This window comes from Lepisosteus oculatus, chromosome 15 (genome assembly GCF_040954835.1).
Source record: "Lepisosteus oculatus isolate fLepOcu1 chromosome 15, fLepOcu1.hap2, whole genome shotgun sequence".
In the NCBI taxonomy this organism is placed as follows: Eukaryota; Metazoa; Chordata; class Actinopteri; order Semionotiformes; family Lepisosteidae; genus Lepisosteus; species Lepisosteus oculatus.
Genome location: NC_090710.1, coordinates 16,471,236 through 16,494,285, shown reverse-complemented (window position 1 = coordinate 16,494,285; position 23,050 = coordinate 16,471,236). Strand labels below are relative to the sequence as shown.

The window sequence follows — 23,050 nt, the reverse complement described above, 5'->3', positions numbered from 1 at the left end:
CCTGCTCCTGCAAATTGTTTCATTCTCTCTTTTATCATTTTTCTTATCCTTTTACATGAGACACATGACAACTAAGACAATGATACCCTAGGGAGCCATGCAGGTTATCATGTTATATGCCTTTACTGTTCCAATGCAGGTCAGGTGAAGTAGATCCATAGATCTAAATGATGTGGATGTGGAAAACGTGCTCAGATTTTGTGCGAATGGGCTAAATGTGAATATAGTTCTGGCAAATTCTGATGTTTTACTGTAATGACATACAGTATCTTAACTGCATCTTCATATCCCTCTCTGCCCATACGACTTCCTTACTTTTTCTTTCAAGGCTGCAAGCTCCCTTTCCAGGCACCTCTGCTCATCCTTTGCGTGTTCTAGCTCATATCCTTTCGCTTTTAACTCTTCTTGCAGATCCAACAGTTGCTAGGGAAAAAAAAAACAAAGACAGAATTTAAATCATGAGATGTTGTGATGTGACGTTTTAGAAATTGACTCTGAAGAAATCCTCGAGACCTTTTATGTCCTGTCGGTCACTATTTCCTTTTTGTGAAATATTAGCAGGCAGGACAGAGATCCGTCCACTTGTTCCAAATGTTGTGTAGTGGACACAGTCTGGTTTACGTGTCACAGCAGCCCCACAGCACACAATAAGGGATGGGCACCAGTCTATCTCAGGGCACACACACGCACAGGTACGCACAGGTAATTGAGAGACACCACATATCATAGCCAGCAATTCTTTTGGGAGGTGGGAGAAAATTCCTGAGAACATGCAAAAGCCACACAAAAGGTTCTTCAGTCCAGAATCAGATCCGGTTTTCAAGAGCTGTGAGGCAACTTTGGTAAGTGCCATGCCAGTGCACTGCCTCCACACTGTGTTTAAACATGTCAAAGATTGGGTTTAATAATGCATTTATCTCTCAGTGAAAAAATAATAAATTACCTTAGTCACTAATAAAGAAGTAATAATATCGCCTAGGACACATGAAAAACACATTTAATACAATTACAGAAGTTGCACCCCTCTTAGAAATACAAAGAGCAGTGAGGCTGCCAGTGTTGACAGAGTGAGCAATATGCAAATAAAATGATATTGCTGCGAGAGTGAATAGCATTAACAATTTTTATGTGCCTCGAAGAATGCCTGAACTTAATAATGGCAAAAATAATTATGGCCCAAGAAGCTATTAGCATGAATAATGAAATGTGGGATTTGGCCAATGCTAAAAAATGCATTTAATATTCATTATGTAAAACAACTTTTCAAGGCTCTATGTTCCATATGTGCATTATTTTATTGATGGGCTCCTCTCTGAGGATGGATCCCTAAACTGGCCGCGGGGAGACAGCAACCACCCTTCTCAGCTGCTGCAGGAAGAGACTGAGTGAACGAGGGTGTAGTGAGGACACAGCCCTGTCTCTGCAGTGTCTGCTGCAGAAGAGTGAGTGAACGAGGGTGTACTGAGGACACAGCCCTGTACCTGCACGGTGTCTGCACTGTCTGCTGCAGAAGAGTGAGTGAACGGGGGTGTAGGGAGGACACAGCCCTGTACCTGCTGCATGCTCTGCACTGTCTGCTGCAGGAACTGCAGCTGCTGCTCTCTGGTGTGGTCCTCTTCGGTCCTGTACAGCTTCCCCTGCTCCTGCTTCAGCAGCTCCACCTCGTTCCTGTAGGCGTCCAGCTGCCAGCGCAGGCTGTCGTTCTCTTCCTTCAGAGCACAGGCCTGGGCAGCCAGGGCTGGGCATGGTGAGAGGAAAGTGAGCAGGCCTTGTCAACACTACAGTCCCTCCCCCCAAACTACAGTCCCTCATTTGTCTTGAGCTCCTACCTCACCAATTCAAATGAAATGTTTAAATAACAGCGATAATAAACAGTGTTTATCATTCAAGTTCAGGAAAAAAGTCAATCTTTGGCCTCAATAATTAGAAATCTGCCAGTAGTGACCACTCTTTTGTCCATTGTTTATGTTTCACCCCCCTCCCATTTTTGGTACATTCCAATGCCCTCAACATTCCATTTTTGGTACATTCCACTTAAGTTCAACCCACAATTATAAACATCAAATCTAACCCCACATCCCACATTTCTCAATACAATTGGGTGAGTCTAAATGCTACAGACTAATGATAATAGATGACGATGAACCTTCTCTTGAATACTGTACAGAGGAGAATTGATCACCAAAAGAGGTTTTTGGACATTAATTTGTTTTTTAAAAATCAGATAACAGACCATTTGCCAGGAACCGAATTTTGCCAGGAACTGTTCCATTTGCCAGGAACTGAATTTTCATGTGGAGTCCAGTAAAATGACAGATAAAGTAACAGACAGAAAAGACCAATTGAAACCACTTCCATCCTGCAGCAGTCAAGCGTATCTCCCGGTGAAGGTCATGGAAAACTTGAGACTGTCCTCAAAGTACAAGGAACAATGGTGGGGATGGTGGTGGAGGAGGTGAACACTGGAGCACCCAGCAAACGCCCGTGAGAACCCGAAGACAACATTCAGGCTCCACACAGACACCCCAGGTCACCATTGATCACAACAATTGAACAATTGAGCATTGAACCCTACATCTTCAGTCAGCAATACAAACCACCAGGACACGCTCCCTCCATAATTGGACATCTCACTCTTACTTTGCACTACAAGGCACTAAGTTGAAATTCACGCCCGTACCTTCCACATGCACGTAATAGATTGAATTAAAATGGTGTTGATCAATCCATCCATTATCAACACACCACTCATCCTGATAACACTCAGAGAACGTAGGGACCTAGCCTGGAGCACACAGAGGACAACTGCTCTCCCCTTGGATGAAAAGCCAGTTTCACGTAAAACTGTGTTAACTCACACATAATTACAGTGCAACATCCCAGCTCCTTCTTTTCATCCATTGAGTATTGTTCTCTACTGTGGCCAGTATGAGGACTTTTTTTCAGCAGCCTGATATTTTACTTTTCTAGATTCCTTGCTGTATTGCCTAACGTAGGAACACAAAATTAATTTTACTGCTGCAATTTCATCACCACCCACATTTGAATAAATGTCAGACTAAATTAGGCTAATAAAAACAGTTTTACGCTATATATTATTCACCTAGTTATTGGAAATGTGGTCTTTGGTATTGTTTGTTAAATATTAATTGTTGAAAATGCTGAGAAGATACAAATGCTTTTTATTTAAAGCAAACTAAGACCACAAACTTATTCGAGCCAGTGTTTTCAGAACACAAACATATACAAAACAATTGACTATAGTTGTGCTGCATTTAATTGTAAACAGAAGATTACTGTTAGTAATCCGGTAGTCTGAAAGTAAGCCTGGGGAAAAAAAAACTATTTACTGTTTCATTGGAAGAGACTTCATTCCCAATTAAAGAGATGGCTGCTTGCTTTGTTTTCTCCTCTCTATATCCAGATCCAGAAAACATATTTTAAGCATAACTGTCAAAACCAGGCAGCATAGCTGTCATTTCACAGGCACTAAAATAAATTGTAGCTCTCATAATTGATTTCTCGGTTTTCTGAAAATGTTCGGTTGCCATAGATGCTCTAATATAGCACTACATCTCATTTGACTAATATTCCTGCTAGATGTCTTGAATCCTTTTTTTTGCAATGAAATCCATTTTTGTCACGTATGATATTGGTTTGAAATATTGTTGGGTTAAACATTTAGGAATGCCTCCAGGACAGCGAATATCATTTATAGGCAAGCGTCTATGTGACAAATATGCACAAATTTGTTTTTATAATCATGTTTGGCTGAAGCCAGTGATGTTATATGCTTCTTCCAAATGGATTTCTCCAATGTGAACTAAATTAAAGCGATTTTTCAAACTGCAGTGCCAATCATTTCATAACAGAATTTAATTTTTGGATTATTTTGCTCCTGTTAAATGAGTAGTTCGCAAATTAGTCACATAATTGCTGAAGGGAATTCCATTTCAAACCTACGCTAGCGGTCAACAGTAAAACCGTGTTTAACTCTGACTTCAGCCCCACAAATCACATATAAATGTCAGTAGCAGTAGTAACACTAGCTGCAGTTTCAGACTCAGAATTTGATATAAAAGGAGATTCAGATACAGAACAAACTAATAAAGAAGTACTGAATACTTTAGGGAAGTCTGAACTCTTTTGTCCATCTTGACAATGAATATATATATTTGTATTTACAGAAGGAGTTTGCTCAACAACCACTCTCATTTGTACAGAAGAATAAGTAATGCACTTATATAAAATGGATTAGAATATGTACACATTCTGTAAACTCTAGACTAAGGCATTAACTGGAAACATGGAAATCAGCTAACTCACTCAAAAACCGAAGTTTCATTGATTAAAGGCTGCAAACCTTGATCACTGCTGGAAGAGATGGGTTTCAGCTAAAATGGTTCAGGGATTCAAAGGCGGAAGAAGTTTAAACCAAGACAAACCAACAATATGATGCCTTTTTAGTCAATATTTAAAATGAATGAGTGGCAAATACACTATTCACACATTTATGTAGCCATTCAATATTGCAACTGTTCAATTATTGTCAGGTCTGAATGTTTTTTTAACCATTGTTCCCTGTACACACCCGAAGAAGGCTCCGCAGCCCAAATGTTGTTTTTTTTTTATTTATTTTTTACATTTAAACCCTGAATTTACCTCTGCTTTTTCCTTTGTAACTCCCTCCTCTGACCACTTAGTTCACTTCATTCCAGTTAGGAATACTCTCTGTTTCTGTGTGGAGGGAGCGTACCTGAGTCATCTCCCCGCATTTTCTTACTGGAGTTTTCCTCCGAGTCGTCATCAGACATCTCCATTTCTTCCTCCCTCCGTATCCCCATGAGCTCATCACTGTGAGCGTTCCGGAGCTCCTGGGTCACCAAAATGGCACAAAAAAAGGCAGAACCGCTGAATTCGTAGCCACAGTGCCAGTGCAATATGAATCTGAAATGTCTTCAAATAAACGCAGGCCTTGATTGATTACAAATTGCCGAGCAGAACAAAAAATCAAAAGGGATTGGCAAAAATACTGTACGTCAGGGTTCGATGCTTTGGCGTGTGTGCTGGATTCAGTCCTGGATTGAGAAATCGACAAAACCTTTGGAAAGGAGAAGACTCTCGCTGCTCTGAACATGCTGACTGTGTTTTTTTAATAATGCAAAACAATAATATTTTTAGGCTTTTCTACATTTATTTATTTTCATAGTGAACATAGTATTAAACAACTGCCAAAATGGTAGATTAAGTGAAATCTCATAGCCTTGGTAAAATATTTTTGCTTTTAAAATAAAGCATGGTATTCATCAGAAACCACATGGTATTATAGGAGCGCTTGTACATAATGTAAGCTTCATTACTCTTCTTTTTATGTCTGGTCTTGCTCATATTTTAATTCCAAATCAGAGAATGCTGTGCACATATCTCATGTTAACCACCATTTCTAGGATTAATTTTAATTTTCCAAAAGACAAAGTGTACAAATATGTTTTAACCAATGTTTTGCAATTAATTACAGTGCATGAATACATAAACCCATTAAGAATAGGATCTCAGGTCATTCAGGAGGAAATCACTCAATCAGTCCAATACAGCCTGGGAAATGGCTTGCAGCAAACATTTCTTGTTTTGCAGTATTGTATAACACAGGGTATCACAGCAATGTTCAGCAGCATTTTTACCTTGCAATAAAAAGCCATTGATCTACAACAGTGCCTTACCTCCATTTGTATTTGGATATTGAAATGGTGTGCTTCCCTTTATAGACTTGACTTTCACAAACAAAGGTGTGTGACAGATGTAACTCTTGAGTTCTGTCAGTTTCCAGAATGTTGAGAACTGTTTTGTTCTTTTGTAAGCCTGAGTTAAAAGAGCTAGGTTTTGCCTTGTGCGCTGAGGAAAGTACAAAAAGCAGAAATAATGATCCCTGAAGTGAGACTGCCCTGACTCATTTGCACTGAGAAGGCTTCCACTGGATGCCTATTCATCATTATAGTGTTAAAGGGGAGTTGTTCCTCTTTCAGGCAGCCCTTAATGGCTAACGGAATTACACTGCATCCCTTGGTAGCCCTGTCTCAGCCATCACAGCTTACACATAACCGATTCAAAACACCTGCAAACAGCTGTCATTCAGATCTTTATAGAAAGGTTTTTGTTCAACAGCCATAACTTGAGGATGTCGATGTCCAACTCTTGTGGGCTAAGCCAATGTACTACAAATTTATAACACCATGTGGCAATGTTAAAATTAACATTCATATGATGTTGTTTTGGTCAAAAATTATATATGTGTGTGTAGGCATATTTGCATATAGGCAAATATTCAGTAATGAAGTACAGTATGTGCATTTTAAGTATTTTGTAATTTTACTAAATCTACAAATATTTTCCTGCATGCATCTGATGGTAGAGATGTAGGAATGTAGAGAGCATTGTACTGTATTGTATTTTGGAGCTAAAGAATCTGTGTCCTTCACCACTGCCTGCACGGCAGTTTTCAATTTCTAATGATGAATTGCAATATTAGATATGTTTTCCAATTATTCCTTCCAATACAGATTGTTAATGGATGAATTATTAATTTAAACTCATCAATGAGAGCCATCATCTTAACCCTGGAATCTGCTGTCGCCATGGTAGCAACCCTGGTGTTTGTCACAATAACAGATCTATATAGGGAACCTCTTGTTTTGAGAGGAGCTTGTGCAGGAAAGGGTTTGAATACGTTTCATAAAAATGAGAAAATTAGTACCACTTAAATCCTCGTCTGTGAGAGCAGGTCTGGCAACAGAGCTATCGGCTACATTAATCATTTTCAGAGATACTTTGTGGTATTATCATCGGCAGAGTCTGCTTCTGACTGGCATCATCATTACAAGAAGTGAATAAAAGTACCAACCTCGCACTGCTTTCGCCAAATTTCTATGTTCTTGCGCTGAGCTTTTGAGAAATGGTCCCATGCCTTTTGCCTGGTAGCAGCGGTGAAAACGGCCACAATCTGCTCAACTTTGGTGAATAAGGAAGTCAAACAAGACAAGCCATTTATGTTGTGCTTAGTACTACCAGCAAGTAAAACAGAGACAGCAAAAGCTCAATGAAAGTTCTCCTTATAAAGAGCACACCATCATTAAGCCTCCTTTGAGCGTGTCTCTGTTGTACAGTACTTACATTTATTTACCGCAGATATAGTTCCTTCAGGACTGAAAAATGCAACAGTGTACAATGAGTGGCAGCTGATTTAATAAACGTATTTCACATGCATGCACTCTTTCTGTGGAGAAAGGCGATAGTCAAAAGTTTGTTTAATGCGATTCAACAGAAAGTAAAATTTTGTATAGTAAGCTAGCCTTTAGGAATATCCACCAATTGTGGGTTAAAATGTTTCCTTGGAGACAAATCTCTGTCTGGACTGGCTGCTGGACTTAAACATATCGAACTTTGTTGAAAATCTTATCTAATAAATGGTCAGATATGCTATGTGGTTGGCAGCTAGATAAAGAAGAGCCAAACAACTGAGTGACAGAATCTATGAATTGCTATACTATGTAACTGTAGATATTATGGTAGGCAATGAACTTCTTCCTTGGATAGAAAAGAGGCAATTTAAGTTAAATTTAAAACATACAGTGTTTTGCAAAAGCATTCACCTTCTTCCATTGTCCCATTTTGTTGAATCACACATAAACCATACACACTTTTTTTAAAACACAAAAATTCTCAAAACAAACACTTTTAAGGGGGAATAAAGTCAAATGTTGATAAAAAAAATATAAAGAAAAAACTAAATCTAAAATACTGTATGCTTATTATTCACCCCTTTTGCTACAGCAACCCTAAAGTAGTTCAGGAGCACAAAATTACTTTGACAAGTCACACAATTAACTTATTGTAGTGATTAACATTCTTTCAGCATAAATATACCTTACGCAGAGTCCTTTGGACTGGTAGAGAACTTCAAGAACTGATTCAATTACAAAGAGCAAGAGCAAGGAGCTTTCAAAACAACCCAGGGATAAACTTGTAGAAAGGCAGCTGAGGAGAAGGGTATATGAAGTCTGTTATTGAGTAGTGGGTGAGACAAAATGGGATATCATTGGAAGGGGATGAATACTTTGGCAAGACATTGTGTGCATACAAGTTTCAGATTCTTGTCAAAAAGTAGCCCTGATAGTCAAAAATACAACCTATCATCTCTCATGAAACAGAACATTTTCACAGAAGTTACTGTAACTCTGCAAATGCTTTGATTTGTGCTTTGAAGAAAAGTAAGCAGATAAAAAAACATGCTACAGAATGAAAATTAATAAAGTCTTTGCCTACCTGTGAGGGTCGATGTTAACTGGGCCAAAAGAGCTCTCATTGTTACTTACCCTGACGGTGTCTCTCTCTCGGTTCTGACTACTGTCTATTACTGTACTGTATGTTTTCAGTATACTAATATCCTAAGGGAAGAGTGATCTTGAGTATGAACCCTGTAGTCATTGTAAATGGGATAGCCCTCATTATTTAAATTTCCAGTAAAATTACTGAAATCTGGGCACGGTTTAAGAACAAAATCTGGGTGGCGTGCATATTAACTGAACAGATGTGAGGCTAAATGGGTGAGTAAATTTTTTCTTTTTTTCTTGTTAAAAGTTGGATTCCAATTTTCCTTTTCTGGTGTCAGCCAGACAGCAGGGGGAGCAGGAGGATTTGGAGAATGGCTTGTGTTAAATACACAGACTTACAGCAAAATACCATAAAGAATCACTCCATACAGTATACAGTAGATGATAATGATCAGGTGTAATGGAGAATGGCTAAATGCACTGCAGCCTTGAAAGAATTAGTATGGGTGCAGTTACAGTACACATTTTAAATTGTTGGGCTGTTGCGGTCTTTATTTCCCAGATATGTGGAATGGTATGTTTTCACACAACTTTATGAAAGACATTGGCCCTGTGGCACTGGGACATATACATCGCTGTCTGACATGAGAATTGGCCCAGTACTGACGCCCTATTCCACAGGCAAAATTGCATGACAATGTAATTACTTACATTGAGTCAGGATGCACAAGAGGGCATTTCTGAACTGTTCCTTGGCCAGTTCCAATTCTTCCTCGTGCACCGCCTTTTCACTCATCAGCCTCCGCACATGGCTGTTAGCTGACTGAATCATGGAGTAGAAGTGATTGGCCGACCGGCGATTCACCTCTCCTCGATCGATCCAAGTGAGCAGCACGGTGATGGCCTCTGTGAATTTACTGTCATCTGAAAGAGCCAAGATGAGAACCGTCACGGGCTGTGGTGTAATGAAACGAGCACTCTCACTGTCACGCCATCTAAAGACCAAAGGCAGACCTTTTTATTTGTGCCCACATACCAATATTCTTTGTTTCTCTATTGTTAGAATTTATTCCTTGACACTGCCTACTGTATATCTTCCAGTGGCAGGATTTAAAAGTGATTTTTAATATTTGCACACAAAAGTGCATCTACTGCAAAAGATGCACTTTATTTTTGGGAATACAATACATAATAAACATGATTTGGCAGAGGTTACAGATACTGCATATAGAGAGAAAGGGCAGTGTCAAGAGGCTAAACCCAAGCTCAAGAAATTTAAATTAAAACCAAAAGATGTTAAATAGTGGGTTTTGCATCAGTCATAAATAAAAAGACAAAAAGATAAAAATGTAAAAATTACAACATCAATAATAAGTTAAATTAAATATTTTATCCCTTATCCACACAAGGGGGAGGGGTCTTTTCAGACCAATCAACTAGGGTCATTTTGCTGTTTCATGCGCAATCTGTCCTTGACTTTGCTTGTTTGACCCAGCCAGAGAAAAGACCATCAAAGAGACCAAGATGGATGCCAGCCCAAGAGTATACTTTAACTTAGTTACACCAATTAGACTGCATTGACCTGCCCAAGGACAAAGGTTAAAAAAACAACGGGACAAAAACATACCTTTCAAGAATGATTTCCTGAAAATCTGATGACCTTCAGAGAAAAAGGTGCTTAGCAGGATACATGAAGTAGCATTCTGCTCGCTGAGGCTCATGATCAAACTCTTAAATCGATAAAACATACAGTATATCTCCTCCCCAGCCTTCACCTCAATCAATATTACATTCTAAGTCTCCTTACCATTCTATTAGCTATACTTTTGCAAGTTTTAAAACTGTTACTTTTGCTTTACAGCCAAGCAATTGTTATTTGTAGTCATCAGCTTAAGATGAATGATATACTGTATCAGTTTTATGTTTGCGTACTTTCCTGCATACAATTGATTATATTGGAACAGAAACGTACATGTTTCTGACACACTAATTTCAAGTTAATATATGTATTGGGACAGATTGTAAAAGTTGTATATCCCATTGAAGCAGTAACTGAATGAAGTCAGCAACACACTTAACTCCCAAAACTTTCTGAGTAACGATTTGTGATACATTGCCACGCCTTTGAATTCCTGTCTAATACTGGGGGCTTCTAACTTGACTTTTTTTTCAGCATATAAAATACATGCTCGGTAGAATTGATGTGGTCCAAGGTTTTGCACAATTTTCTCCTGATGCACTCCTTGGTTGTGGGTCATTAACATGTGGCATGGCAAAGCTCTGACCTATAAGAATGGAAGCAACAAGATGTTTCTCCGACCTTAGCATCCATTCTTCTGCCTTCATCAGTTACATCATCAATAAAGACCAGTGAACCATTTCCAGAGGCAGCCATGCATGCCCAAGCAAAACACTACTTCCACCATGCTTCACAGAGGAGTTGGTGCGCTTAAGATAATTCGCTCCAGGGCAAATTGCCGCCCAACAGAGTTTGGGAGCCTTTTACTGGACATGGGCGGACAAGTGTTTCAATACACTTCTGAATTCAATCTGCTGCCATCATCAGGTACATCATCAATAAAGACTGGAGAGCCAGGTCCAGGGCTGGCCATGCATGCCCAGGCCATGGTATTGGTAATCAGTGGGCTACCTTATGTTTGAAGTGACACTTTTTCCAATGACCTAATCTTCAGCAGGCATGCTGAACTGATACTATTATTTTTTACAACCTAAATGGTTCTAATGGTGTAAAATAGTGTGATAACAAAGGCTAAAACACTGCTGCTTTGTAGAAGATACTGTGTTAAAGAAAACTAACATGCCTGTTTTGTTTTTTGCTGCTTGTTTTTTAGTGCACAACAATATAATTACCAGGATGGTATCATTTCATTGACATAATAATTAAAGCAGTATGCAATGTTTTAAGATTAAATTGACTCAAAGCATTTAATTTGATTAAAAGGTCAGAGCAAACAGTTTTAAATGTGGGTCGGTACAGATATTCAAGTCTTCCAGTCCATGATCTGAATTGTTGATTTTGTGTAAAAAAGTAAGAAGTGCTTATATTGTACTGTATATTGTAGGAATGTATCCCTTTGAAGGAAACTTCTCCAAAGCGTTTACTTTTCTGTACATTTTCAGGTAGCGTGAGTCCCAACAGGTCCCTCTGTACCTTTTTTAATATTTTTCAAATGCCTTTAGGTTTTCAAATGATTGTTTTATACAATGTGTGCATGTAGGTTTATTATATACACTATACATAAAAATATCAGTTCTTTATTTCAACCATTCAGAACCATCACTGAGCTACAAACAACTATTCAAGAGTTCAAAGTCAAAAAACACGTTATTTATGTGTGGTAACTGTAAAAAGCAGTTCTTTTGTTCAACCATTGGTGAGATTCAGTTTTTTTAGTGGCACACAAGTGACACGGTCTTGTGTCTTTTCAAATTAATTACCCGTCCTGCCAAGTCAAAAGCCCAAATTCAAAGTTCATAGACTTGTTCTACTTTCAAGTCCCAACAGGCCACAAATGGTTAAAACAGCATTCCGCTAACAGAAAGTTTTATACTTATATAGTATACATATTTATACTTCATTCAGGGCCTGTTTTCATCCTTGAATGAATCAGAGCTAAACAAACTATTAGGTTCAATTAAATACATACCATCTTTTATTGACTAATCAACCCTCAACATTTTTTTCTATAAAAATGTGAAACAGAATCTATTGTTTACGTTTAAGTGGATTGATTATTTGCAGCTGGTCCCATGATTCCTCAGCTCCCTCTATCCCAGCCAATAGTAACGTCACACTTTTTCACTGGTTTACTGGCTCCCCTTGCTCTGATCAAAGCCTCCTCTCGAATAGTGACTGAATGTTAATTGCAACTTCAAGGCTTGAAACAAAGCAGAGACAAAACAATCGCCTTCCCATTCAGTCTAAATTATCCGTGTATTTCAGAATCCCCACACAATCTGTGCACTAATTACTTCCTTTTTTTCTCCATCCAATGTGATTAATCAAATTTTAATAATTGAAATCTGCTGTTCAGACATTATTGGCAGTGCTTTAGAAACGAATGCATTGAATTTAGACAAACCATAAAGCTACTTGTTTATTAGTTTGTTTTTGGCCATATCTTTTGGAAATACCACTGTAAGGCTTTTCAAAAACATTTTATTTACAGTGTTTTTCCTACAACATTACTGTTTTATGCAACATAAAATGTACATTGGGAGCAGATTTGATATTTATTTCTATGGCTTTCAGTTACAAAATAAATCCAACCTAAGTCATTCCAGCTATTTTCAGGAGTTCTTTGAAAGAGTAGCTTTTAAATTAAAGAAATGTACTCATCATGAAGTGCTGTAATGACAAAAGAACCTATATAGATATTACCAGGATTAATACCAGAATTAGCCATGTACTGGATAATGTTCACATCAGTTAATGACAAGCAAAAACGAAAACCTTTTTACCTTTACAAAAATAACCTAAAGAGGTATAAAGACATTTTTATGGACCGTGAAATGTATAGGCTATTTTTGTAAGTGCTACTCTCTGTCTTTCCTTTTCAGTATGAAATTAACGTTTTATTCTCCCATTACCACTTGTCAACTCTACTTTTTCCTTTCTATCTCACATTCTGACACAGCTCTGTACTCAAAGCCCTGAATAAAATAACATTAAGCAATATCATGCAGTGCTGATACAAGCATCATAGTTAATAGCGAACACAGAATATGAAGGACATAATGCATCTAATAATAGAAAAACTCTAAAATAAGGGTAGATACATGTACAGTAAGAAGCCATTGGGTCACTGAAAACAAACGTCTTCTTACTGCAATACTCAGATCTTATGACTGATGAAGAAATTCATTTTAATGACACTTGCATAGGAATGACATTTAGCAACAGCAGAAATAATTGGATAATAGCAGAAATAATAATCAAGCAAAATGCGACTGAATGTGCCATAGTGGAGAGGGAATTTAAAACATGGAATGTGCCTCAATTGTGCAATGAAGCCTCAACATCCTCATTCAAAATCAGAGCAAGTATCACCATCCTTTCTAGTGAACCCAATTCCAACACCATCTGCTGCGTGATTTTACAAGCTACAAAATTAGTTTAAATACAGAGGGTTTACAGTCATTTACAGTTAGTACAATCATTCATTTTCTAAGAATTTCCAAATTCAGTCATGAGCATGATTGATTTTATTTACTTGCTGCTTGTAAAATGGAAATAAAAGGCATTAACCAATAAATCATTTGAATAAATGTGATTAAAAAGCAAGATGGTACTGTAAATGCGATCCAGGGAAAGTGGAGGACGAGAGTCTAGGATATTTTCAGCCACAGTAAAACCTTTTGCACACACACAGTATTTTTATCCCATTACAAACAACGAAGAAGAGAAAACATTAGTTTCATAGAAATAGGAACATCAAGCGTCCTATTGACACATTTTCCTCTCCTGTGACTGTCCTGCATTTTAGACTTACATCAGATTGCAGTGCAAATTAGGTTTGCTTTTAACTAGTTGGTTTTTACAGAAAACCAGTGTTTGTATATCTGTTCACGTTTTCATTTCTGTTCCTCGTCATTTGCAATTGCAGGTTTTGTAACACAACGGTTTTGAAAACACACAAAGGACTGTCTGTCTAATGTCAATTTTTAATTAATCTCAATGTCGGCTGATTCTGTTATATCTCCAAGCTTCTCTGTGGTGCCCTTTGGGCTCAATTAGCACAGGGGAAAACTCTCCAGTCATGTACAGATGTACAGTACTGCAAAAACAAAATGAAAATCATTTGGCTGTGGTAGTTAGATTGCAGATGACGAACAGGCTGCAGAGTTAAGCTCACATTTTATAAACGCACTTGGTCTCCCCTGAGATGACGAGATTTAAAAGGAATTCACCCCAGGCCCCTTTCTGCAAAGCCTGTTTGAGTATTGATCTAATTTCAAGTCTTAAGAAATAAAAATGTAAATAATATTTAATAATATAGCTTTCAGAAATTCAGATATCAGAAGTATAAATGCTTACGTCGGAAACCATTTTAATATTAAGATTTTGCTTCCAACAATTGCAGAAATGCAGAAAAAATCCCAGATATTTTTAAACTTCCTATTTTTGTATTGAGATGCTACAAATACTAATTATTTTATGTGACCTAAAAAGAGTAGAACAAATTGCCTTTGGCAAATAATATTTTTAAGAGCAGAATATATTTTGATAAAAATATATTACATACTTAATTGCAAGTAATCTGGAGTAATAACATCTTTATTTATTGTTTAATATCTTGATTTATGAGGAAGGATCACCTTGGAGAAATACGTGGAGCTACTTTGATGACATTGTACTTGAACAGTAAATTGTAATGACTAAATAAGTAATGACTAAATTAATAAATTGATCCATAAATACTTTAAATCACTAATTGTTGATTACTGAATTTCTGTGATTTTGAATTACTAATTAATAATGACCGTAATTATAAATTACTCATGAATAATTATTTATAAATATGATCAATGGCTCATCCAACAAGCTCTGTTTTAGGCCTTGTTTGTTATTTAGGCTGATAAGCTGTACCAGAGAACCTGCCAGTAATTGGCAACCCCAAATCAGGTGAGTAAAACAAAAAAAATAATTGCTTAGTAATAAGTAATACAATCAGTTTGTATTCCTGATTACAAAAAGATCGGGAGGTGAAATGACTGTAGAAGGAGGATGATAATGTGCTTTATGGTAAAATGCCATTTTCATTTGCAGTTGTCAAGAATGCAAGGTTTTATTAAATATGTATCAGTTAATCAAACTATCAAAGTCACCAATGAATATATTTTCTCTCAGTGTGGTTATGGAAAAAGTGCAGTAATGCCTCTTACAGTATGTACGGATCTGAGATAACAAGTGTTGCTGAAATCCGGGAATACAGCTGATAGCTGACTCACCCAGCACACTGAGCGAGCCGAAGATCTATGCAAAAAGGGCTATGAAGCACTTGCCTTTTCCAAACTGTATTGACACAGCATTCAGAAAAAAGACAGATAATAGCATAGCCTTTCCTAACACATCTTAGAGAGCTGTAATACAATATGAAGATTTAATGAAGGAGACAAGTCAAAGAACTTAAAAAGACAAAGACAAAGAGCTTAAGTTTTAAACTCAAAAACGAGACTTCAGTGGCAAATACCACTGGAGTTGCTTCCATCCCTGTAGATCAGAAGGAAGACTGCTTGGATTATTAAATACATCGGTTCTACAAAACAAACAACATATGGAGAGCATGGATTCACAGGTGCCTGAGCATTGAAGTCTCAGATTCAGCAGGAATTGTGTGTACTGTAATCTGTGATGCTACAATGACACATGGTTTAGCTGAGGAGCCTGGGGAGAACAGCTGGATTGAACCAGCGCAGCTCCACTCACAGGAACAGGTGAAGATGGTGCTTACGTACTGTAGATGTGCCAAGAAAACCGCTGTTAATATGCTAAGTGCCTACTGATTCATTATTTTCATCATTTCATCATCTGATGTGAAATATTATACTACAGCAGTAGTTCAAGTAGGTAGCTGCGTCAGCATGCATAAGCTGCAAGGGAACAAGGAAAGGTTCATTCCATGCTGAAAAGAGAAGGAAAGGAACACAACATTTCGGTTGTGGAACCTTCTTCGGGGGTGACACAACAGAAGAAGCCTCCACAGTCAAAACATTGTGTTTCTTTTCTTCTCTTTTCAGCATGGAAACAACCTTTACTTGTTCCTTTATAGCAGTATATGTAAATTGTATTTAAAAAAAACGGCTATTCAACATAAAGGCATAAAAGTTAAAACTCCATACTGTACAAGATCGCTCACCAACTCGTCAGGCCAGAGCTCATCCAGGTTTGCAATGTATTAGGACTAGACAACACGTGACTACCCCCTAGATAGGACACCAGTCCATCACAGGGACGCCCCCCGCAGTACTGGTTCCCACTTACAGTGGATATAGTGGATGCAACCAGGGTGTGGTAGGTTTTTTAATTTAAATTATTTTCCTTAATAATTATCTATGCGTTTTTCTTTTGAATTTTGTTGGTCGCAAGGTCACATTAAAGATGGAAAAATGTCTGACATGATTTATCTTGATTTCTGGCTTTACATCACGAAAACCTGCAATTTCAATAAGGGTGTCTAGACTTTTTATATCCACTGTATACAGCTGGGTGGACTGGAGCAAATGGGGTAAAAAACCTCCCACAAGGTACAACAGAACTGTCTGCAGTGGGGATTTACTCATCTAGCTATGCTGGCCATTTAATGTATATGAAGATTAAGATTTAAAACCATTTAATCTCATTCATGAAATAATGTTTTGACATGTTACCCATAACCAGAATCAAAGTTTGTAATTAGCTTTGTAAAACGCTTTACATAAATATTTCCTACATTTCATAGGAATAAAGTACATCCCAGCAATTGAACCTTGTATAATGAGCCTTGGCTCTCACATAAACTCATATTGGACAGTATCAGATAGCTAAAGAGTATGCCATTACTCTTTGTTTACTTAACTGTGCAGATGGCTTAGAATATCTATTATTGTAAACAACTGTATCTATTCTGCAATTCATACAAATTTTCATCTTCTATTTTGACAAGGAAGCTACAGTATATTCAGCTGAATCTGAAATTGCCCAGAAGCACACAAGTGGGCTCTTTTAAGAAAGGACAGCTCTTACCTTTGAGCCTGTCCGCCAGTACGCTGGCCTCGTGCTCCGAGTAGTGCATGATGGGAGGAGGGGAGGGAGGTCGCAGCCTCTCCTCCTCCATCTTTCGCCGGTGCCTCTCCTCCCTCGCCAGGAGCCGCTGCTTGCACTCCCACTCGTACAAATCGTCCCTCGCCTGTGCAAAGTCAACGTGCAGGCGCCCCGAATCCTTTTTGTCCGTGCTGGAGCCAATACGCATGCGGTACCCTACAGAAAAGGTCATTTGCGAAGACTGATTTTTAAGTCCCACTTGGCGACAAATAAAACACACAGGGATTTTGGTGCTGGGGCCTCCTCTGTCTGTTTCTGTTCTTTCTTTTCACATTTCAGCAGGAAGTAAACCTCTACATGTTCCCTTCCAGCTTGTGCACTGACATGTTTCCTCACTCTAGCTTCTCTCCCTCCAAAAAAAACGACTCACACCTAGAGGTCACACTAGGGCTCAGCAGACTTCCAAGAAAAGGGGGTTCATTTAGATTGATATTTTATATAAAAATGTTAATAAAATTGTGTTTTTACTGAAAAAAAATGTATAGAATCAAAGTTAAAATGATTCGGAAAGAAAACCTGAAATCAACTAAATTCATGGAAACTGCCCAAACTCTTCTACACTTGATTCTACTTTTAGTCTTCATAAAATAGGAATTGAGAATATTTATAATCAGGTCTGTAGGACTTAAAACTAAATCTAGATCATGTTTCATTCACTCATTCAGAATGACTTCTTACTATTTTCAGACAGCAGGATGAAATTGCACTATAAATAAAAGCCTTGATAAGTCTTGCTCTCTGGGGAGGTTTGTCTCCTTGGTGACAATAAAGAAGGCCTTGGACAGTTTAGAAATATGACCTTATATATTGTGTTTTTCAAGCTGATGCAGTTCAGTCCTTACAATAAAATTCAAAGTCTGAAGTTAATACCCGAAAGGTAGATAGCTTTATCCACCATGAACTCCTCAGTAAAGCGAATGTGGCAGAAATTCTTCTTGCTCTTCCTGATGGCAGTAATTTCCCCACACTGGTCGAACACTTCTCGTATTATCTCCTCATTGGCATTCTCAGGGAGTCCTCCGACAAAGACAGTCTTACACCCTGGGGGCCTTTCCCTTGTTGATGGTGGTGGGAGATCTGAAAATCAGAATAATAACTTCATTAATCTGTTGCCTTTGCTGTTTTTTTTATTAATGTCTGGAGGGATGTTCTCAACTCTGGACATTCTGCTTTCTCTGCATTTTCTCCACAGGGATTTAGATGTAATTTGAATAAAAGAGGATATATTTAATTTATGTACCGAGGCTCACTTACCCCATACGGCTTCAACAGATTCACAAAGTTACTATCAGGAAAATGGCAACATCTTTTCTTGATTGGGTGCACAGACTTTTTATTCAGTGGACATGACATGGTTAAATTCTGGAGATAAATAAGGGAATTTTGTAGCGAATACAGTAAATGGTCCTGCCTAGACCTTTACACTTGGGCCTCTCCATCAATTGGCCTCCTATATTCCTAAACAGCATATTTTTCTGAACTTCTGCTCCTCTCTGACACCCATCATGGTTGTCTACAGAAAACCCTAATTTACTACTTAAGACTTAAGAGGACTTAGCTCCTCCACTAATGAGTCTACTGGTGGTGATATAATGTGGCCTCCAACAAACTCATGACACAAAGGTTTTGATCTCTTAATAAACGCGGCACATTGGCTCCTTTCTGTGATTTTCTTGATTGTCACAAGATTCGACATTCAAAGGGTTCAAAAACCTCATCACCTGGGAGCCCATTGAACTCCCTCACTAAAAAAAGTGATTTATTGCTTATGCAACATTCAAAAACACTTGAATCTGTCATAAATGACCAATTAACCAAAATGAGGGCAAAAGCATTGAATCAATATCCAAAGTCATTTTACTTTAATTCGCATCCAATAGAGTAATATACTTGTCTTGAATGATACTCGTGTATGATTTCTGAGTTTTTTATTTCATCATGCTTATATTTTCTTTGAAAAATGTTCTTCTATACATTATATCTTAAGAAACATCACAACTATAAGACCTGTATCTATTGTTTATGAAATAATGTGTGTTAGCATACAGCTTTTCTTCTCCAATTTCACACATGAATCAGGGTCATGATCTATAATCCACATTCAAATTATTCCTCAGTCTGTTATTCTCAGTTACAAACCGATTTTTAAAAATGATGACTAGAAATACCAGTACAAATTTCTTATATTTTCTCCGTTCCTAATTTTTCTCTTTCTTTCAAGTCAAAATTTCACTCCTGTCTCATTCTGCTTGTATATACATATTCTTTTATAGAAATCATAGAGTTTAATGATGGTAACTTGATGCACACAAAGCAGCAGGCAGACCATTCTGTTGTTGTGTTTTCCAGCTGCATTTTACAATTTGTCAGCAGAATCTCTTTTTGTATTATATTATGAAATGATCATACAGGAGAAAATACAAGAACAGTGTGTATTCTGTTCTCACCTGTCGTTCCTGCTGCTCAATTTTAAATTTTTATCAGATATTCAGTTTTTTTATCAGTGCCTTGTAGTCAAGAAACCTGGGATTAAATTTAAACTTTGATCTGAAGCAAATGACAAAGCTCTCAAAAAGGAACATCCCAAAAATCCTTAGACCACAAACCTGGATGCCTTCCAGCAATCATGGAATCTACCAAAGTATACATTTCCTTTTATCTGCTCATTGGCATTCTGTGCAAGCCCTCTCACAAAGAATATAGTCTATCTCACTTAACTGTCAACAGCTTTGAGGCTGCCTACCTTTGTACTGAAGGAATGAAATTGCTTTATATCTTATTCCCGAGAAGATGTCTTCAACATGGATCCTTGTGGTTGGATCTATTTTGAGAATTACCCTTTATTTTTTTTTCACATGGCACATGCAAAAACAGTTTCAACTGAAGAGCAGAACCACATTTTTTCCTGTTGCACTTGAAGTAAAATAATTCACATTCATACAGATGGTTTTATTAATCTGCTCGTGCAAACAGAAGCGACATCAATGATATAAGGGTGCAGCAGATACAGTATAAGAGCTTTCATTCGATCAGCTGGTGGCTGACATCATGCCAGGCGTATATCTGCATTGTGAGAGCAGGATGTACAAAACTGAAGGACAGGCAGGTAATGTTCAGCGGGAAGCTCAGTGTGAGGCAAGAACAAAATCAAGTGCTTCTGACAACAAGCCTTTACTAGAGCATCTTTTTAAAACTGTACTTGCAGGGTGCTCAGAGCATAAATTGTGAGCATTTGAACAGCTTCTGTGTGCACTGGAAAAAGTAATTCGCTTTTTTTTTTAAGGACAATAGCATGAGACAGTTCTTGGAGGTTAAATGAGGTATGTGAGCTCTGCTGTAAAAACTGTTACATGTGCTGGTTACTCATTTTCTTACTTGGGTTCTGTGGAAAGAGAGTGCAGCTCTTGCAGTGGATAATTTCTTTGATAAGAGGAAGCTCTGCAGGCACAGGAGGTGGAGGAACCAAGCTGATCCCGGCCATCAAAGGGTTAATAGGGGTGATTCCGGTCATTATTCCGAGACTAGGGTCAAACCCTGGGATGCAGATGGAATCTGAAATAAAACAGTGTCACTGTATTTCTGCATAGGCAACAGATACCACATTTTCAATCCTATTTAGTACATTGCGCAAATAACATTAATAATTAAATATATTTTTAAACCTCACCTGAAACAACAATTCTAATTTTAACTTAACCAAGCATTGTCACTTGGAGCCAAACTTAATGGCATCTTTGAGCACAACCCAGCTATATCCCTCTGACATAATGATAAGATCAGCTCAGTTTAATTGCTATCAAATCTAACTTGCAGTGATAAAGATCACCAACATTTATCACTTCTGCTTTATCAAGCATAATCCTTATTCGACATGTAATAAACAGTTAAAACCAGGAGAGTTTTTAGTATCATGTTTATGTGGCTGCTAAATTGAAGGAGGTATTCAGATACAACTCAGATCAGTGATGGGGTTAAGATTTGATTGTTTTTTATTTATTTAAATTTAGAATGACACTTTACTTTGTTATACTTCAGTCAGAGTTATGGCTACATTGACTTGCGTAAGATCACCTAAGGTGGAATTTGAACTTATCTTCTTAAGCCTAACTCAGACTTCAACAAAATATGATGGTAACCCAAAAACTACTCAGAACAGCACTACCTCAGTTAAAATGCAGATGGAAATGTTTAAGGATGTATTACCTTAACCTTGATCTATACACCACAGTAATATGTCATGGTATGAGTAATACTTGTTTGAAATGAATTATGTTTACAGTGGAAGGAACATGGAAAACACACCATAATATGGAAAGTAATGGGAGTTCTCCACGTGACACAAAAACCCCTTTAAGACTTTTGAAAGAATGTAAATTCAAATGTAAATTCACTTAGAATGGATAATCCTAAAACAAACAAAAGAATGCAACTAATATATATATGCATATAATTACCAGACAAGTCAATCAGGGGCAAACACCACAATAAAGTTTTAAAACTGAACTCAGGAGGAGGTCAAAGGGGGTCTTTTTGCCCCCCTCCCTCCATCCCATCTTCCTCCTCCCAGACAGGTGGTCTTTCTCTCAGCTAGTTACCCCTCAATAAAGCAAACTAATTCAGTATCTGCCTCAACCCAGCCTTAAGTATTGTTGTCTGAAGCATTGAAATGTGTTCACTGAAAAGTTCATCAATCCATCAACCAAAGCATCTGACAACCTATAAACCTTAAGACACCATTGATTTTAAAATGTATAATTACACCCTAAAATAAAATGTTCATATAATTTTAACTAGTGTGCTCAGTCAAATAAGTTTTTCTCACTGGTGTTTCTAATATTTTTGTCATTCTTAACACTGCAAGGCATTTAATGGAGAAAATCAAAACTAACATTAAAAACACATTTTTCTTTATAACAGATTGATTAACAAAAGCCTAGATATGACTTTAAATTAATACTGCATGTCAACAGAATGCAGAGACTCGGAGCCACTACAACAATCACTGAAATTTAAGGTTAAGATTAAGAAGAGATAAAACACATTTCAGGGCTCTTTATATCATTCTTAAATATTTTTTTCCATCAGGAAAGACGCAAACCCACAGAATTTCCTTCCCTTGGCTTCACACTCTGCTATTTTTTGCCAGATCTTAAAAATGTGTTGTATTTATTTTTCTGATGCAGAAGTGGGACTTGTGGTGAAGGCAGAATATTTTAACAGCTGATGTTTTCTTGTGGAAAGCAGCTGTCCATAATTAGTTTTCATTTGCATTTAGGTAGGATGCATGCAACCAAGCTGCATTTTCTCTAAAGGCCCATCTGCAATGTGCAATTCATAAAGAAGTGTTTCATTTTTTGAACATTGAACACAGTGCTTTAAGAAGAGAAACCCAATGGCACAGGAAATCCATTTTTCCACATTTTATTGATGGATTGTTAGTACACCACAGCGTAAATGACAAATGTGATGAAGTGAAATGAAGAAAAATAATCTATAACTTAGTTTCCCTAATCGCAAGGCTGCAGTGAGAAACGTTTAAAATAACCTTTAAAGGTAAGTCTGAATGGAAAAGATGAAGTTGCGCTTTCTGTCTTTCATTGCTGGATTATACCTACTATGTTCACCTACCTCTCTTTTTGGTTTGATGAAGACCACAGCTTGATATTGAGTGTATGTAGGTTTCCCTCTCTCTCACAAAGTGATTCAAATATTTTGAATCTTAGTGCTGCATGGCTAGATATGGAATACACTGAGCATTAAAGAAATCTATAACTGATAACTGAAGAAAATTCACTAACTTATTATCTGATAATGATAGAAGAGGTATTTGTAGTGGTTGCAAAGAAATGTTATTGAATAGTCATGTTATAGGTAAATTCATAACGCTAATTAATATTTG

General features: G+C 37.5%; 1 protein-coding gene across 5 annotated transcripts in view; it reads right to left on the bottom strand.

The window, feature by feature from the left end:
* The window catches only part of enox1 (ecto-NOX disulfide-thiol exchanger 1), an 81,557-nt gene that overhangs the window by 6,731 nt on the left and 51,776 nt on the right, over positions 1–23,050 (bottom strand). For all 5 annotated transcript variants that reach the window (XM_015363686.2, XM_015363681.2, XM_015363683.2 and 2 more), the window contains 8 exons: positions 20,527–20,703; positions 18,022–18,228; positions 17,074–17,307; positions 9,039–9,251; positions 6,899–7,005; positions 4,757–4,874; positions 1,554–1,738; positions 316–423 (listed from right to left, as the gene is read on the bottom strand). In XM_015363686.2, the coding sequence (XP_015219172.1) occupies positions 316–423; positions 1,554–1,738; positions 4,757–4,874; positions 6,899–7,005; positions 9,039–9,251; positions 17,074–17,307; positions 18,022–18,228; positions 20,527–20,703 (1,349 nt within the window). The remainder of the gene's footprint in view (positions 1–315; positions 424–1,553; positions 1,739–4,756; positions 4,875–6,898; positions 7,006–9,038; positions 9,252–17,073; positions 17,308–18,021; positions 18,229–20,526; positions 20,704–23,050) is intronic.